The 19,527-nt window shown below is 29.4% G+C and overlaps 1 protein-coding gene and 2 non-coding genes across 3 annotated transcripts; 2 read left to right on the top strand and 1 right to left on the bottom strand.

The window, feature by feature from the left end:
• The first annotated feature begins 799 nt into the window (after positions 1-799).
• MIR482C (microRNA MIR482c) lies at positions 800-889 on the top strand. The gene has a single exon (NR_048798.1). It is a non-coding gene; the product is annotated as a microRNA MIR482c (primary transcript).
• A 10,205-nt stretch (positions 890-11,094) lies between these two features.
• Positions 11,095-11,218, top strand: MIR156E (microRNA MIR156e). The gene has a single exon (NR_048581.1). It is a non-coding gene; the product is annotated as a microRNA MIR156e (primary transcript).
• Positions 11,219-14,237: 3,019 nt separating this feature from the next.
• LOC100799007 (protein DETOXIFICATION 3) lies at positions 14,238-19,174 on the bottom strand. Its single transcript, XM_041012234.1, has 7 exons — positions 18,947-19,174; positions 16,823-17,077; positions 16,106-16,194; positions 15,957-16,013; positions 15,441-15,679; positions 14,793-15,079; positions 14,238-14,498 (listed from the first exon to the last, which is right to left on the bottom strand). The coding sequence occupies exons 2-6, from the start codon at positions 17,075-17,077 to the stop codon at positions 14,871-14,873; spliced, it is 849 nt and encodes a 282-aa protein (XP_040868168.1). The 5' UTR covers positions 18,947-19,174; the 3' UTR covers positions 14,238-14,498; positions 14,793-14,870.
• Between the last annotated feature and the right edge of the window lie 353 nt (positions 19,175-19,527).

Raw genomic sequence — 19,527 nt, 5'->3', positions numbered from 1 at the left:
AATATTAAAACTTTTATTTGTTTAAAAGTTAGGAAATTAATTGTGACATTTTTATTTAAAAAATACATGCTAATAAAAAAATATGTTGATAAGATATTTTTTGGAAAACGAAAGAACAAAAGAATCTCTCACTTGATTCGTAAAACAAAAGTGGAGAAATTGGGGAACCACGTTTTTAAAACGCTACGCAAGTATCCCCGATTGGTTCCTTAGTAAAGTGGTTCTTTCTTCACTTTCTTTGATTGGCACTCGTTCGCGAGGCAGGCATTTGAACAAATTCCTCAACTTTGTTTTTGCATCATATTTGTGACTGAGTATAACTTAAAAGTGAATTAGTATTCAGTATCTTAAAAGAAAAAAAAAATATTTATTATATAAATTTAAAAAAACGTAAGAAAAATCATAAATAATAATTATTCGTTTTCTAATAAAAATATTTTTACTTTAAATTTTTTAATCAATATTTTTAGAAGATTGATTAACATTCACCTAATCACTCCAACACATGAATCGGAAAAAAAATAAAAGAATAAAAAGAATTTCACTAGACAACAATATATATGAAAGAAAAAACAGAATATGTATATTGATGGTGAGTGTGAGGTCACTAATTTTCCAGGTGCTTTATACCATATACTTTGGTGTTGGGGAATCTTACATGAAGCCATTGAGCCTTGAACTTTACGTAAAGCACTACTTTTAAGAGCGTGAGTGAGTTATATAAATAAAGGAGTTAACCTAGCTAAGAGGTGAATCAGTATTCAATTTCAAGAGCTGGGAACGGGAGATTGGAGCAATCAGAATTTGTGGGAATGGGCTGATTGGGAAGTAATGAGATTGAGCAATACATTTAATTTCTTCCCAATTCCGCCCATTCCTATGATTTCTGATGCTTCTTCCCTTTCCTTTTGCCTTTTGCATGTCCCTTATTTTCCATTCTGTTCAATGGTATTGGTAATTCTTCTCTCCTTTTCTTTCTTTTATTGATATAAAATTAATTGTAATATGATTGTCTTTTTGTATGTTTGTACGTAGTACTCATCAAGTTTCTTTGCATACTTTCTTTCTGCCACTATCACACCTTAGTCACGCAACAAATATATATCTCGAGTCTATCTTAGGCTTTAAGAGACTTTGTTCTCTAACTTTGTTGACAGTTTAGCCATGTGATTCTGTTTGTGCATAGCATCGCAAGCCATGAAAGTAGATGTTGTAATTTTTTTATTAGCAATAACTATAATCACTTTGTTTAGGGTTTAGTCTTTATTCATCTGCAAGATTGGATCACGTAGGAATCAAATTCATATTTTTTTTCTTCATAAATTCAGCCTGTATTACTAACTGAATTACATGCATTGAGTGTTCATGCTGCAATTTAGTTTAGTAAATGAAAATTTCCATTCTCAATAAGATTATTAGGAATTGGATTGTTTGGTTAAAAAAATGGCATTGTTTTGCCCATATGCTGCCTAGCTTATTTGAAAATGCATTATTATTTTTTAAAAATAAATACAAAACAAAACAACAAACCTGCGTCAAATTAATCGGCCTAAGAGGCTGGGGCAAGCCAACAAATAAAATAAGAGCCCATAAGAGATTTGGGCTAAACTACTTTAAACTACGGAATTTCTAGAGGCACCCAGTATTTTTGCTGGGGCATCCAGCAAAATAGTGAAAGGGTGAAAATGTCTTTTTTTTTTACGGATTGTCAATTCGTAGGTCCATATGGATTGTCAATCCGTATGTGACCCATAAGATTTTTTTATTTTAAAAATATAATTTATGATTTAATTTAAAATTAATAGTCTAAGCAGGAATTAAACTTGCGTCTCCTATATTATTAGTAAAACACTTAAATCAACTGAGCTAATAGATACAATATGTTATAAACAAATAGTGTCGCTATATATAATAGACACAAAAATTATATAATAAGCTTTTCAATATCTAAAATATATTTTTAAATCTGTTTAAAATTTAGTAATCTTGTACTTTACAATGCAAAATCAATTATTAAAATTTAGTTTTTTTTTAAAAAAAAGCAATACCCATTAAATCTAATAATCAACTACTAATGGTGTAAATTACACTTGAAAGACACCTAAAATTCTAAAATATATATTGTTTGAAAATAAAGTAATATATTTTTACAAAAATATCCTTAATTTAGTATCAACTCTTAATTACTAGTTTTTTAAAAATTGTTTACAAATTTATGGAACCCCACAAAAGTAGGGCCTTAAGGACCTATATACTATCGTAATAGTAAAAATTTTTAAAAATTATTTTTTTAGAAATTTTTTATTCATTTACTTTATTTACAAAATTTTGTAATTAAATAAATTTGATATTTAATTGAATGATGTATTTAGATGTTTATTATAATGATTAAAAATTAAATAAACATGATATTTAATTGAAGATGTATTTAGATATTTTTTTATAGCAATTGATAATTAAATAGATTTGATATTTTTTTACATATGTAAATACTTATTAAACCTATGATTTTTATTTATAATTTATATATATAAACACATTAATTATTAGATAAAAAATAATCATCACAAAATTTATTATGTAAATTTACATGTACATTAAATATAAATAGAAATTTTAGTGTTATATATAACTACACTATTTATTTATAACATAATATGTATATTAACTTGGTTGGTTTGAATATTCTATTAATAATACAAAAGACATAAGTTTGATTCTTGTTTGGATCATTAATTTTATCATAGAGATTATTGATCCGTGAAAAAGTGAATAGCATTTTTTCCCTTTCACGTCTAGGTGTCCCTAGAAATTCCCTTTCAACTATTTTACCCATTGTGTTGACTTATTTGATAGTTATAAAGACATTAGAATTTACTGATTTAGAAGCTAAACCTATTTTTCAAATTCAACACATACAATTAAAAACCCAAATAATTTTCAAGGTTTGTATACTTTGCATGGAGCTGGATAGAAATTATAAAGGACAATTATTATATAGGGTAGGCCTAATAGTAAAGTCGGTAAAACTCTCACATTTAGTATCCAAAAAGTAATTTCACTTACTAGATATTTTTTTAAAAAAAATAGTGATTAATTCATAAATAATATTATTTTATTAAGCGTGACTTAATATTTTTTCTTACAAAATTTTGTAAACAATTTAATTATATATATATATATATATATATATATATATATTAAATTAAAAATAATTATTAAAAATTCAATACCTATTTGTATGCATTAAAATATTTCTTATTGTTTAAAAACTTATGATATAATACCTTATTTTAAATACAAAATTTTATATAGTATCAATTAATATATTCATTAAATAAATATATAATCAAGATTAATAATTTTACTAAATATTATATCATATTTATTAAATAAAATTTTAATATATATATATAATAATAATAATAAATTTTCACCAGAAGTTTCATTACATTTATTCTTTTTCACTCTTAATAATTTTCTTACAAAATTTAGTAAATAATTTAATGCTATTAATTTAGTGTGTGTGGAATTTATTAATTAAATTTTAATATCATTGAATTGATGAAAAACTCACTACCATCATCCTAGTGGTGGTAGGGGGTTTACTTATTAGTCCCACCTGATTCGTATATAAGAAAAAATAACTAATTTCACATAAATTAAGAAAGTTAATTCACATCATTTAATTTTTCTAATCTCAAGTAAAAAATAAGGTTATCTTTAAAATGTTTTTTATTGAAATTTTCTATCATGAATAAAAAGAAGTCATTGAAAATAGAATTAAAATTAAATGATGAATATTTTAGGAACGATAATATTAAATATGACAAAATTAGTTAGATTTACCTATATTTAATTTCAACACACAAAATTAATTTTTACTTATGTAATAGTGTAGGAATCTTCCAAAGTAACCCATGAAAGTGATTAAGGGCTTCTCTCAACGATTCATGAGGGTGTTGGTGGAAGGATGAGATTTCCACCTTTCCCTCAACGGTTTTGGACTTTGGGAAGTCCTTCTTCAGGAACTTCTCCACCACCTCGTCCCATGTTTGCAGACTATTCCCCTTAAATGAGCGAAGCCATGTTTTTGCTTCATCGGCCAGGGAAAAACAAAATAAGTTGAGGCAGATGGCGTCTTCAAGCACTCCTGCTATCTTCACCGTGTTGCAAATGTCGATGTATGTGGCTAGATGTGCGTACAGATTTTCACTTGGAAGGCCGTGAAATAGATTCCCTTGAATCAACTGGATGAGGGAATATGGATATGAGATGTTGACCGCTTGCACCTCTGGTCTGGTTGTGTTGGTGAAGTATTGAAGTATAATAGGACTAGAGTAATCCTCTAGCGTCATCCTACGTGGATGATCTTCTGCCATGATGCGTCTTTCAAAGAAGGAATGTGATGTGTTCACAAAAGAAACAACCACCGTGCACGTTATCATAGAAATAAAATTAAACTTAAATATATATATTTTTAATTTTTTTTATTTAAAAAAAGAAAAGAATAAAATAAGAATGAATAAAGAAAGAAAAAAATTGAAAAATAAAATGAAGCAACTAAAAAAAAGATAATAGATAAAAAAAAGAAAGTAAAATAAAAAGTGAAAACTAATTGCTTTAAAATTGGAATATGTAAATAATCAAGTACAAAAAGCAAAGTCCCCAACAACAGCACCAAACATTTGTTAACTTGTTGGCAAGGTAGTTAATTGTCACAAATAATAAAGTACTCGAAAGTCTGAGTGTCGAATCCACACAGATTTTGTTTGTACTTAAATTAATGCAAATCCAATTTACAAACAAGAGATCATAAATTTAAAATAAAGATAAAAAATATAGTAGATAAGATAAAGATTTAAAAGAAAAGATAAAAGATTTAAAGATAAAAAAATATAAGATAAGAAAAGTGAAAGATAAAAAAGATAAAAGATTAAAATAAATTCAAGATATGATAATGTTGAGACCTGATTTGCCTAGGATGTATGAGTTTATAATTTTTTTTATTAAATATTACCCTCTCTCGAGCATCTAACCCCTAAAATCGATACATGCATATTCTCCTTAAATCTTTATTAAAGGTTATCCCCTCTCGAGCACCTAACCCCTAACAGAATAATAAGATGATGAAGTATGCAAGATAAGAAAATAAATAGAAAAGATAATAGAATAGAAAACACCTGGTATTACATTGATAAATAGTGAAGACTACATCATACATCATTTTGGCTTTTAGGCCTTCCAGGCCCTAAATTTAGCCACTCATGGCCATTAGGGCTTTACAATGAGAAAGGTATAAGAAACCCCTACTAAAGGGGTTCTGTGTTTTTTCTGTTCCCTTTGGTCAGACTCTTTATTTATTTATAGCTGTTGAAGTGGACTTTGGACCTTTGTAGGCTCGCTTAGCGCGACCTTCCTCCTTCAGCGCGTGTACATAGTGCACTTAGCAGACTCCTCTCGCTTAGCGCGTTCTGTTTTGTTGGATCGTGCGTTTAGCGCGGTCTTTCCGCTTAACGAGTGTTGTTCTGTTACATTGCACATTTAACGCATTCTGTTTTGTCCGCCTAATGCCTGTTGCACACTTAGGGAGACATTGGACTGGGTCTTTTTTTATTTCTTCTTTTTTTCTTTGTTATTTTCCACCTTTTACTTTTAGCATCTCCAATTTTTATATTTACAACCAAAATTCAATGAAACATCAATTCTTTAATATTTAAGCACAAATAACTTATAATTATTTTTAAAGATAATTTTACTTTATTTTCTATTATCACTGATGATAGCCAAGAGACAAGAGCAGATGCTGCTGTTTCATTCCCGTTTTCTTCAATTCATATTTGCATGCTGATGCACAAGGGATGTAGTTCTTGCGCGGTTGATTTTGCTAGTAGTTTTTTATGTGCTGTTTTTTTTCTCATGCAATACAAAAAAAAAAGAAAAAAAATAATTATACATGAAAAAAAATTATCTAATCATATTTATCTTATATAATAAATTTTTATAATAATTACTATAAAAATCATATTAATAAAAAATTATAATTTGACGACCGTATAACATAACTTTACATTGTTAGTCAGTGACATTAAACTAAAAAAAATACAATTCTCTTTTCGTTTTTTTATTTGTATTTTAATATTTCTATGTAAGAACAAAAAAAATACTATAAATTTCCTTAATTCTGAGATTTTTTATTTTATCAATTTTTCTCTTATACCTAATATATTTTAAAAATTTATAATAAAACACACACACACACTTTTATATATATATATATATATATATATATATATAATTCAATCCCACTTCTTACGTTTATTTTATTTATTTCTGTTCGTATTTGTAGGAATTTTTTTAGAAATTTGTTTATCTTTTTTATACGATCATTTTTTAATTTCTAAATATATTAATTATTTTTTCTCTGCATATCCTTATTTAATTATTATTTCTTTAAATATTAATGAGAAATAATTAAATGAATAAAAAGATAAAAAATGAATAATTTTAAAATAATAATATAAATAATTAATAAATTAAATATAATTAATTAAATTAATTATTTTTCTTAATGACTTAAATTAGTTGAAAAAGATCGAAGGAATATTAATTAAAGCACAATCTCTGGGATTTGAGCATCTAACAAGGCAGGGATAAAAGGACTCTTGTGACGCTATGGAAAAGGAAAGACAACAAGTTATCCACAGACCTCTCTATCAGTGGAAAGACTATGATTACTGAAAACAAAGGATGATCATACTCTTCGAAGCTTGTTACATGGATAGTGGGATGCTGTACAAAATGACAATTTCATTAATTCCTAAAAGTGAAAATAAAGCAAAAATTGCCGGAGCAACTTGAAAGTAACTTGCAAATTGTAAGATCTATGATGATAGTTGTAAGATTTAAAGACCGAAATGATTATATTATTTTTGGATTATCCTTTACTATTATTTTGTCAGATACTTCAATGTCATTTTGTTCCTCAATGACGTGGCATTTACTATGCATTCACATGTCATGACACATGGCTGCTAAAGTGGCCGATAATGTGTTACTTCAATATTTCACTAAAAATGTTAAGTTGCAGCTAACTTGTAAGACCTAACTTGCTTAGCAAATTTAAAGTTGGAAATTTATTTGTCAATTATTTTAATTTAGGGACTACTATAACAGGGCTATTGAGAGACTAAAATTGGATTTGCTGCTTATGGTCTTAATTATCTTAAATCCAATTAATCACATCATATCAACTTTTTCCAATATAAAATGAGAAGAGACAGTATATATAACTAATACGTACTTCGGGGGATGATTTTTCCCCCCCTATATATACTTACTAGTATTTTAGCATGCATGCGCAGCACATATGATAAATGCCTTTAAAAAAGATTTTAGAATATATATATAAATTATAACTTAAATTTACAATAAATATTTTATATTGTAATATAAGATTATGTTTTATTATTTGATAATTTCTTTCAAAAATACTAAAGTTTAATATAAAAATAAAAATGAAAAGGATATACCGAAAGACATGAATAATCACCATCTATATATTTAATAATTATTATATCATTTTTAAGTTGATATAAAATATCAAATCTTCAATTATATCTATATATTATTAAGATTTTCTATATTATATTTTTTTTAAAATTAAAAAATATTAAAAAGATAATCAAATTATCAATATTTTAATATATTTTAAAATATTCATATTGTACCAGTTTTAATTTACAGAAACAACGTAACAAATAATTTTGAATTAATATAAATTTTTACTTATGTTATATATGAAAAATAAATTTTTAATTTAATGATAAATTTTAAAAAAATAATATCTAATTGAAAATTATAAAATAATATAATAGTTATGATAATTATACTAATAATTTGATATCATATATATATATATATATATTTGTGTGAATGAGTACACGTAATTTCAAGATAGTAATTTCAATCATAATCTCCCTCTAAATTATTGAGGTCATAGCAGGTGGACTCGGCAGAAGTGTTGGTAAGGATAGTACAGATCCACCAACAAATAGAGTTTTTTTCTTTGTCGATCTAAATAATATAATTAAAACCAAATAAAATGGGAAAAACTTACGTATTCTTTTTTACTTTTACGTTTTTTATGAACTTAAGATTTAGTATTATTTTCAATTTTACATTCTATTTTATTTTATTTTTAAAATCATTAAACGTAATATAAAATCTTATATCTTATAGTGTCCAGTTGTCACATTCCTGCCCATTTGATTTTATGCAATGTTCTAGCAGCACTGGCGATTAATCTAGAATTCAGGAGAACCCTGGGGGAAAAGATGGGACCAGAGTAATGGACTGATCAACTTGTCTTATTCTTGTGGAAAATGGACATTGGGAAATTAATTGAATAATATACAACTGGAATTCTCTGAGTCTCTGCCTTTGGGAATAATTTTTATGGTGCATCATTAATTATATGTCAGCAACATGGCAGGCAATACCTAGATTTATCCCATTTTGGAGAATAGCTTTTATGCATTCCTATTTGGGAAGAAAGCCAAGGAGGACACTAGAATAGGTTATGTACTCAACCCAAGACATGTGTAAATTTAAGAAGGTTTTCTTTTTTTTTTTCACTTGCTCTTGCAATATATGTTCTCAACCCATGATTAGTATGATGGTATATACAAAAGTAAGAACATAATGATAGATCCTAAAATATATTTTTGCATTTAATAACGGAAGAAAAATTCTCGGATAAGGAGAAATTAAAAACTCAAAACGATCAGTACATAAGACTGGCAGATTAGATATATGCATGCATGAACGAAATGAAAGGATTAATATGCTTGCAATGGTATCAAATAAAGAGTAGCACTTTAACAAGTTGGCATTGAAACAAGGAGGAAAAATCATGAAGATGGCCAAGAATTGTCGATAGAGATAAGCCATGGGATCGAGCTTCAATGGGGTGGTGACGGCTGGAAGGGCGTTCGTCATTCACCGGTCACATGTCACCGCCCCATATATACTTGTTTTCTTTTTTAGTTGCAAAAAAAATCCAAAGATGACATGTTATTATTATATTCTTCTCTCCATGCTTCTTGGCAACTTGCATGAATCCTCTCTCAGTCTCTCCCACTCCAATTTAATTTTATTGTTATGCATATATTTGCAGATTAAATTTTAATTCATTGCGTGTAAACAAAAGTTTTTATCTATTTAGTAATACTAATATATTATTTGTAGAATTTTGACCATGTAAAATATTTTTTAGCGACAGTTAATGTAAAACTTATTATTCGACGTAATATTAATCATTATTATTAATAATAATATATGTATTCTTTGAATTGGATCGTATTCTGATTCTCCTATCTAATTTCTATCAATCGAGTTTTAATTTGATCTTCATTTTTATTGGGTTGATCTCCGATCTAATCATCATCAAGGGTTTAAGGTGCACCATAAAGGAGAATTATACACCGAATTCCTTGAGATAAGGAATAATATTTTGATATACTATAAATTCCTTAATTTGAAAATATTAAAAAAGATAGACATTACGAACAAAGATAAATAATCCTTTCTTTAATCTAGAAACTTTAATCTAGAAAGACAGATTAAGTAAGACATTTTACTTGAGTGTTTTAGATTAAACCATCTCCATTATAAGGAAGTAATTTCTGGAAGAATATCAAATATCTTAAAAAAGTTATATTTTTTTGGCCTAGCTAGTTTAAAACGTAAATTTTTTTGAATTAACAAGATTTCGTGTGTAACTATGTCTGATAATGCCAACTGCTTCTATACATCACAACGGCATTTTACGGTTCAAATTGATCTGACGTATTTCACGTACCTCCAACTTATGTAAAATTTGATGGTAATAATTGAGTGACAGATCACAGATCTGGAGACCAAAAGAATTCTTTATTCCAAGCATTATATTATTAATTATTTAAAACTTTAGCTGAGAATTTTCGCAACGACTTAAACTAAAGTACAAGTGCGCTATATTCTTTGATGCTTATGCCACTAATGGCAAGGATCGAGAGTGAATAAAATCAACAAATAGATTCCCCCGTGCTATTTCATCTATTTCCATTCTTCCAATAAACTTGCAATGGCTATGGAAAGCTTTATAAGTATAATAGTACTGTAGTTGAACAGAATACAATTATAACGTGTATAGATATTTGACCACCAGAATTTTATTTTCCGATCCGATCGAATATTTTTAAGAAATTACTATTTGATTAATGTTATACAAATTAACTAATAATAAAAAGAAAGAAACAATTCCAAAATATTAGTTGCAGCAATATGCCATATGCTATTTATACAAAATTTATATATAAAAAAAAATTCATATTGTAAATCAAAATTAAAACTCCTTATATTGGAAATGGGTCATGGGTGCTGCAAAACCGGACTGAGCAAGTAGCCCAATATTAAAATTAAAAAGACTGATATTATATTAAAAATCGATCAAACCTAATAAATCAATGACAAAGATAAATCAAAAAAGAAAATTGCTCAAATCTTATAAAAATAACTTTAGCCATATTCCCATTGGACGTAAGATCTTAATTAACACTTTGTTCTTGCATGCGCGGCACGTCTCGATGAGTACATTCCATAAGGATAACATTGTTGGTCATATAGCATTTGTCCTTTCTTTACGTATCAAGCTAACACACTGATATACAGTCCCAATTCACATGACATTGACACACCCGTAGTAATTCTTGTAGGGATGTGTGAACGCAAAGGTTTACTATGTCCATATATTTAATTCTTGTAGGGAAAGAACGATTTACGGTTGTAAGGAAATGCATTATATGCATTGGTTTTCCCCTATAAATAGAGCCATTTGAGACATATATTTCGGTGTCAAATAGCTCTGAGGTCTCTTCCTCCTTTTCGACAAGCAAGAAAGGAAAATACCATATCTTCCCTCTCTCATCAGAAGTTTAAAACAAATCCTATTCTGAGCTTTCATCTTAAATTTGGTTTTCTCTGTCATCTTTTTTTTTTTCATTCGTTTTAATTTGATGTTCTCTCATTCGTTTACATCAAAATCTCATGAGGAGGAGGTGTTGGTGATGCTGCTGACAGAAGATAGAGAGCACTGATGATGAAATGCATGAAAGGGAATGGCATCTCACTCCTTTGTGCTCTCTAGTCTTCTGTCATCATCCTTCTCCCTCCCCTCTCTTGCCTTGATAATTAGCATTTATCATGTAAAAATAAATTAACCTTATTCAGTTTAACATCTATATTGCTTGTTTTTGTGTCTAGCTAGTATAGTCTAAGGGTAATTAGTTGATGTCATTTATCTCTTTGTTGCACTTTGATTACTTTGATTTTTTCTTGTTTATACAAGTTAGTCACAAGTAGTTGTAGCTTAATTTACATGTGCGTGTGCATCACATATCCTGAATACGAAGTTGCGTTAAATATGATAAGAATTTTTTTGTCTATAATTCTTCTATTTGATTCAAGAGAAAATGTCTCCGGATGAAGATATCTGTAATAACCTCATACCAAAAAAGGGATCACATATGCATTTCAAAAGAAGATCATGCCTACCATATACAAATGAAAAGGTTTAATTGAATCTATTTAGCCATTAAATGTTGTAGTTAATATTTGATAATGTACTTCGATTGTTGCAGAAATTCAAAATTAAAATTTTAATTTGTTAGCAGATCGGTGCATATGCTCATTATGATAGAAGATATGTGGATTGAGGTAGTGATTTTTCTTGGTATCTCTTTTTTCTTATTTCAATATATACCCTTGTTCTAGCTTGTTCTCGTTGTTGCTTTTGGTGGTGATGTTGTTACTAGTTTGTATGCATTGACTAGCAAGCTTCAAGGAGATTTTCAAATATTAATTCGGGTATGCCAAATGTCTCTTAATTCATGTAACTTTCACAGGTATGAAGCTAGCTGGTTTGTTTATGGTCAAGAGGAAATGGCTCGGTCCGGTTAAAAACCAGTTAGATCCAAACTGGTTCGGTTTCACACCCCTACAGGAGATACACTTTAGTCAACTCGAGCATCCGTTAAGAATTAAGATAGTCTGCACATACACACACATACATAATATATATATATATATAGCTCTCGTAGCCACTCATAATTGTGAACAATGATTTTGAGACCAAATTATTATAGGAATGATATTGCTAATAGATTGTTTTAAACATCCATTAGCCATGAGGTAAAGAGAATTTGTTTCGGCCAATGGATAAAAAAAAATCGGTAACAGTCTGTGCCTGCGTCACGGACATTTATAACTATAGAATTGCTTGTACAACAATTTATGTAAAATGTTATATATGGGAGAAAAACTTACGAGATTGTGTAAATATAAAATATATTAAGTAAAAAAAAAACTCTCATCTTATAATAAGCTAATTTTTAAATCAAATTAAACTAAAATTCACGTAAGAATTTGTCCAAAGATTCATCGAAAGGATTGCACCACATTTTCCATACGCTAAGTTCAAGAAGAGTATTGGACCCAAATTCAGATTCTATAACTATATAAGTTGTTGTATGAATGTATAACATAACTATTATTTTTCAAAAAGAAAAAACTCTTTTATTTTATCTTATAAAAAAAACTCTTTTATTTATATGAACCTCACACCCGCACTGTCTCACGTTCAATCACCATTCAGTCATAATTTGACTGGTTAGACAAATACTTATCCTGTGTTGCCCCATATATATAACCATCACGGTATAATCTCCATCAATCCATATCTTAATTATTTTGAAATTATTTTTTAATCATTACAATAATCACTTTTACAGGGAAGGTCAAAATATTTTTCAAAACAATTAAGGAGATTGATATAATATAGAATATAAGTAAATAAAAGCAGGAAAGAATTGTGTAATTTTTTTTAAAAAAAAAACTTATTAGGGGTATCTAATATAATTTACTCAACCATTTTAGGAAAGATTTGTGTTGTCGACTTTCAGTCGAGGTATATATACTCTGATTCATATAAAAACAAATAAAATTTACTCAAAACTATATATACCCCACAAAAAGCTACGTACTTACAATCTCTTTTAGGAACAAATTTAGTAATTAAAAAGCCTAAAAGCATATTTTTCTCTGATTCGTAATTAATTAAAAGCACATGTTAATGATGTTATCATATTCTAACTGGGTGCACTTTTTTTTGCATGCATTGAACATGCCATACAATATCGATGAAAATGAACGGTTACAATTAATAAATAAGGTTTCAATCAAGGATCTAACTCATCAGTTGTTTGAACATGAATTGTTATAAATACTTAATACTTGTTTTTTATTTTTATGTTTTAAAAAATAAACAAGGTTTCACTGCAGGAGTCTGCAGTCAGCATTCAACGTCCAAACTATTCAACCAAAAAAAAATAAATTCAACGTCCAATCTCTCACGTAACAGTCGGAAAAAAAAAACTCTTATTAGTCATTTGTATAACACTTGAAAGATGTGCCATGACTGCCATCATATCAACACATTTAGTTGAGGCACTACTATTAGAGTATGTATTGCTAGGCTAATTTTATTAGGTCCTATTAAACAAAGACTTAAACACTGGGGGATCCACGTGAGAGGGTGTGGGGGTTAATTGTCCCCACAAGAATTTTATTTTATTTGTATGTTTTTTTAAAAAAATATTTTGCCCCTACTTAAATATAGGTATTATTCTGTAAGATATTTTTTTTAAAATGAATGTATAAAATATAAAAAATAAAATAGAGAGAATAAATTGATATTAAATTTATTATTTTATTTATTATTTTTTAAATTTAATTTGATCATTTAATTTATTTATTTGATTCAGTTTAATTTCATGATTTTAGATGACACTAATAAATTATATTTTTGGTCCTCAATAAATTAATATTTTATTTATTTTAATAAAATTATTTTTGCATTAAATCCTAAATTAAACAAAAAAAATTCTTTGATCATTATTATTTTTTTAGTCCTTTTTATATATCTATTTTTTTTCTCTAATATATAGATCATTTGTTATTACTCTTTATCAAATGTATTTTAAAGGACCTAAATGAAAAAAAAAATTTATAAAGACTAAAATGAATATATATATATATATATGTATATATATATATATATTTATTTATTATGCCGAACTAAAAACAAAATTTTAATTTTATTGGAAATTTAATACAAATCTTTTATTAGAGATTCTAAATAAGATTTACTAATTTATTAGAGGTTAAAAATATATTTAAGTTTTTTTAACCAAATTAAAATTATTTTTTGTTCCCAAATTTCTTCCACCACCGGACTGATCCCCACATATTTTTAAAAGTGTCAGTAATATTTTTCAATAACATAATGGGGTTGCAAAACTTTTGTTCTTCCTTCATTTTCAAGCGCAAACTAACCCGTTATGACCTTAGAAAACACCCTCATCATCAGGCTCGGATAATCTCTCAACTGCCAAGGATGCCTGCAAATTATAGCAAGTTTAACAAACTTTGTGAATCTGCGAGTAACACGACAACTGCTCACACTTTCCATAAGATTTATTGCTATCTTCCCTAAATATCAGTGAAGCAGAATAAAGGTTATTGCAACTGTTATTAAATCTACAAGTGGTTAATGTAGATGTTTTGATATCTAATAATTTATAGGACAAAATTGAAATTAAAGCAATGGATCAATGGGTGGAGTCATTGGAGTGTTATGGAATGAAATATAATAAAATAACATAAAACAACAGGAAAAGCACAGAAGTAAGAACCTGTTTTTCCCAGTTTGTAGATGCTGTCAACAAAGCAAGTATCATTGTTTGTAGTGTAGAACCGGTCAATATTCCAATCTAAAGGCCTTTCCCATAGAAATTAAGACCAAAACCAAACACGAGAGACACAGGGATTCCCACAGCATAATATGCTACAAGATTGCTAATTGCCCCCATCTTCTGCAATCTACTTCCTCTTACAATTCTTGATTCATTGAACACACAACTGAGAGCTGCAAACCTAATGTTTATTTGCCACAATATATCTACTAGCTTTGACCATAGAGCTGTTGTTATCAATGAGTGAAATGATTGTCATTCCCTTTTAAAAATGTATTTTCATTGCACAATCATGAAATGGCAAGCATGTGGCTTTGTTTTTATAGATTTCTCCATAAACACTTAGAGAAGAAGAAAATAAAAAAATAAAATAAATTGAGCTTCTCTCATAAGTTAAAATCAATTTATGGACTTAACTTTTGTAAAAATTCTCTCATTTAATTCCTTCAAAAGGTAAGGTGTATAAGTTGATTTTAACTTATGGGAGAAACTCAATATATTTTACCATCTTATTTTTTTCTCTTAAAAGTGTTTAATGAGAAATTTATTCAAACAGCACATTTATAACGGTCAATGTGAAAAACTTACCACACAAAACTCCTAGAAAGCCATCCACACTGAAAGAGAGACAAAGCACTGGAACTATCTTTGCAACAGAATGTACAACTTCCATCTCATTGCTAAATGCAAATCCCAGCACATGACGGAAGCAAAATAGAACAGAGCTAAAGACAATTGCATCCGTGAATGTTAGAACAATTACAGCAAAAACAGCCTCTCGAGCTGCCTGTGGTCTTCCTGCCCCTAATTCGTTTGAAACCCGACTACTACAAAATTATAGAAGGATATTCTTTTATTATGTGCTTGATGTTTCCACTAGTGTGTATAACAATCACAAAAGTAAGATGCATAACATGAGGAGTATTAGTAAGAACATGAAAACTTCAATCCTGACCATATAATATTTTATATATGCATGGTTAAGATTGCTTTTCTAAAATCTAATCTTGACCATCCAATACAGCGATATGATCAAATTATCTCCTCACACGACAATATAAGCCTCCTACATAATACATCAATGTGTGTGTATATAGAGCATACCTTACTGCAGCACCGGTCCCATATGGAATGAAATAGTGCAAGTTGCAAATTTTAAGGCTGCTCAAAGAAAACATAAGTCAGATGAATCCCTGAGTTATCAGGTAATGAACTTTTAAATATTTACATAACAGGATCATGGAGAAACACACCAGATTGATAGAACTGAAGTTTCAAGTTTGGGATTTGGTAAAAGACCAGCAAGTATTACTAGTAGCTCTAATGACCGACCACCACTCAACTGAATGTATCCATTAAGATAGAAACATGTTATTTTCAAAAAAAAAAAAAGATGAAATATGTTACAAACAAAAAGTATAGAGAAGAAGCAGCATCGAGTCATTGGCCTCCCCAATTATACAAAAAATTGTTACATGGTTTGGAACCACCACATATCCATGGTCTCGATCAATCTTTACATGATATATAATTGAGATTTTCAATTAACGAAAAAGAGTTAATTAAACTCGGTATACATGTCACATGGAAAAATAGTTGGAATCATGGTGGTCTTGGACCATGGTAATCCTAAACCATGTAATAATTTCTCCAATCATACAGGGGCAAAACTAGAAACTTACCAAATCATAAGTGCAGATGGGATGGCTAAGAAGAAAAACTCTTTGATGCTTCTTAAAGCATTGCTACCTAAAGCTACCTTAGTTTTCTGACATGACGGATAATACTGTGTAAACTATAAGTAACATGACACTGAGCCAATACGAAATTCCAATGGATAAGGCCGCTTCATTTTGTCCAAGTCCCAGTTCAAACACTAGTACCCAACAAATAGGTATATGCAAAACTAAAACAACAACTGAGGTTACAAGCATTGGAAAGATCAAGCTCTGAGTCTGAAAATAACGAACCAAAGCTTGAAGAACAGCATAACCAAAGAGTGCAGGAATGAGCCAAATGCAGTAGTTTCCAGCTACTAGTGAAATAGCATGATCTTGCCCCAAAAGAACAAGCAGTTTATCCATGAAAATCCATAGGATAGATTTTGGGGCACTGCTTAAAATGAGAAAGAGTATTGCACAGAAGACATAGTTTCCAAGCTTATGAAACTGCTCGGTTCCAAATGATTGGGCACATTGAGTTTCCAAAGCACCTGCCATTCCCATCTGCATTACATTTCATGTTCAGTCAACTACCAAGGCACTATGACACTAAAGAAAGCAGAAAACTGTTGTTATCATGCACTATGTGTACAAATGGAATCCACTTAAGAACCTAAAGAAAAATCATGTATTGGAGATTGTCTAAGCATGCCAGTTCATAACAAATACCACATTTAGTAAACAAACAAACACACTCAAGTTCCAATATGTGTGATTGCAATATTGCACCCCTAAAATAGCATTGACAGCTAGAAAATATGTCAGATCAATATATAAGCTATACAGCTAGTCAAAAAACATATGTAAGTATTTCAAAGTAATACATTTACAATTTTAACCAAAAAAAAATAAGCAATACATTTATTAATATATAAAATTACTCACGAGGCTGAATGGAAGACGTTAAATTTATTTGATAACTGCTAAATAATTGTATTTTGATAGTAGAAAATTAGTCAAATATTGGCCTGAAATTAATTATTTAGCAGTTGTTTGTGATTAAAAGTTAGAAAATTAATTAAATTGAATTTTTGGTTGCAGATATAAAAATTGGAGGTGTAACAAGCAAAAAGGGCAGGAAAATTGAAGAAAAGAAGAAAATCTGAAGCAGGTCCAACTCAACACGCGTGCTAAGCGCGCGTCACGCGTTAAGCGCGCCTATGAAGGCCCAAAGCCCACTTCAACAGCTATAAATAGAAAGTCAGTCCAAGGGACAGACGCCACCACAGAACCCCCTCTCCTAGGGGTTTCATTTACTCCCTTTCTTTCTTTCACCTCTCATTGTAGCCCTCATGACCATGAATGACTAATAAGGGTTAGGCCACTCAGGAGAGGATAACGCTTAAGAGAACACTAAAAGGAGAAAATTATCGGGTTATCTTTTAGAGGATTTTTCTTCCAGATTCTTATATCTGATTTTCTTTCTTGCTTATTCTGCATCTCGGACCTTATTTTCTGTTAGTCTTTAGGCCACTCGGGAGAGGGTAAAGCCTAATTAGGGATAAGAAATGAATGCGTGAATCGGTTTTAAGGGTTAGGCCACTCGGGAGAGGGTAACGCTTAATAGAATAATTAAAGAAAGAAATCATTGGGTTGGCATGACTTAATGCCTCAATGCCCATGCTTTAGCAAACATGTAGAATGTAATCTTAAAGCATCTTAGTTATTGAGTCTTCGCAAAGGGCATTTGGAAGATAGGTAATTAAGGTAGGCTTGTCATCGTGAGGCATCAGGGGCAAGTAGATGGATAGATGTGGGGCAGAATTAGTTCACTGGTATTGATAAGAGACAAATCCAGAATCCATATATCTAGGCTAATTAGACTTGTTAGTTATTCCTTATTTTACTGTTGGGTTTTCTTAGAAGTAGTTATTCTTATCTTTATCATATCTCAATTTAAATATTTTATCTTCAATTTTGATCTTTCAATCTTTTATCTTTTCTTTTATCTTCTAATCTTATCTTTAAATATCTTATCTTCTATCTTTCTTTATCTTTTATTTTAAATTCTTATCTCTTGCTTTTAAATTGGATTTGCATTAATTTAAGTAAAAATAAAGTCCCTGTGGATTCGACATTCGGACTTCCGAGAACTTTACTACTTGTGACGATTTGGTTCACTTGCCAACGAGTTAACATTATTCTTTCAGCATATAGAGATCACAGAGTCCTAGCAAAAAAATATTATTTTTCCATCACGAGAATTTGTAGAAACTAGTAAGTTTTGACTGCTTGTCTACTTTGATTTATCTTTTAAGAATAAGAATATTATCTTTTAAGACTAATCCTTCAAATTACATAAATTTATTTAAGAAACTAACTTCTCTCGATTATTTGGATGTAAAAATGAGGAAAGGAAAGGAGGGAACATACAAGTATGTTAAAGCCAGTGACATCTGCAAAGGAAGTGGCCAATGCAATACCTGCAAGGGAGAGTTCGCCAAGATGACCGACCAGCCATCATCAATGACACCACCTGTAGCAAAAACTGTGACACTGAGACCACAACCATTGGTGCTGCCATCAAACTCACCTTCTTAAATTCTTGGACAAATCCACTACCACTACTACTACTCTTTGAGTTTGAGCTCACCCTCTTGTTTTCTTTTGGCAACAATAAGGTCTCCTCCATTTCTTTCTTTCTTTTGGAGTACCCACGTGAGTGTGTTTAAAGCCTAATCAAGGATACGAGAAGGTGAAGAATGAAGGTCACCCTCTTGTTTTCTTTTATGATTTCTCGTGCAAAAAGTGTGTGCCTTCAAACAAGAGGATTAGTCCAAGACAGAACCGACAATGCTCAGATTATTCGAGAGACAGAGACGACTAGTCAGACTATCCATTCCTATCCATTATTTATGATTGTTTTCTAACTCGCTTCTCGTCTCAGAATTAAAAAAATACTACATTATAATAAAAAGTCAAGTCATAATTTAAATATTAGTATATTTTATTTG

The sequence above is a fragment of the Glycine max genome, chromosome 18, assembly GCF_000004515.6.
Source record: "Glycine max cultivar Williams 82 chromosome 18, Glycine_max_v4.0, whole genome shotgun sequence".
Lineage (NCBI taxonomy): Eukaryota > Viridiplantae > Streptophyta > Magnoliopsida > Fabales > Fabaceae > Glycine > Glycine max.
Note: the sequence above shows the minus strand (reverse complement) of the source record. Positions and strands in the feature narration are given on the sequence as shown.

Excerpts from the sequence above, each read along its gene's own strand:
- LOC100799007 (XM_041012234.1), bottom strand. The coding sequence starts at position 17,077 with ATGGGAATGGCAGGTGCTTTGGAAACTCAATGTGCCCAATCATTTGGA. Across the intron at positions 16,195-16,822 it reads ATGCTGTTCTTCAAGCTTTG|TTGAGTGGTGGTCGGTCATT; the intron begins GTTCGTTATTTT and ends GGATACATTCAG. Across the intron at positions 16,014-16,105 it reads ACTTCAGTTCTATCAATCTG|CCTTAAAATTTGCAACTTGC; the intron begins GTGTGTTTCTCC and ends TTCTTTGAGCAG.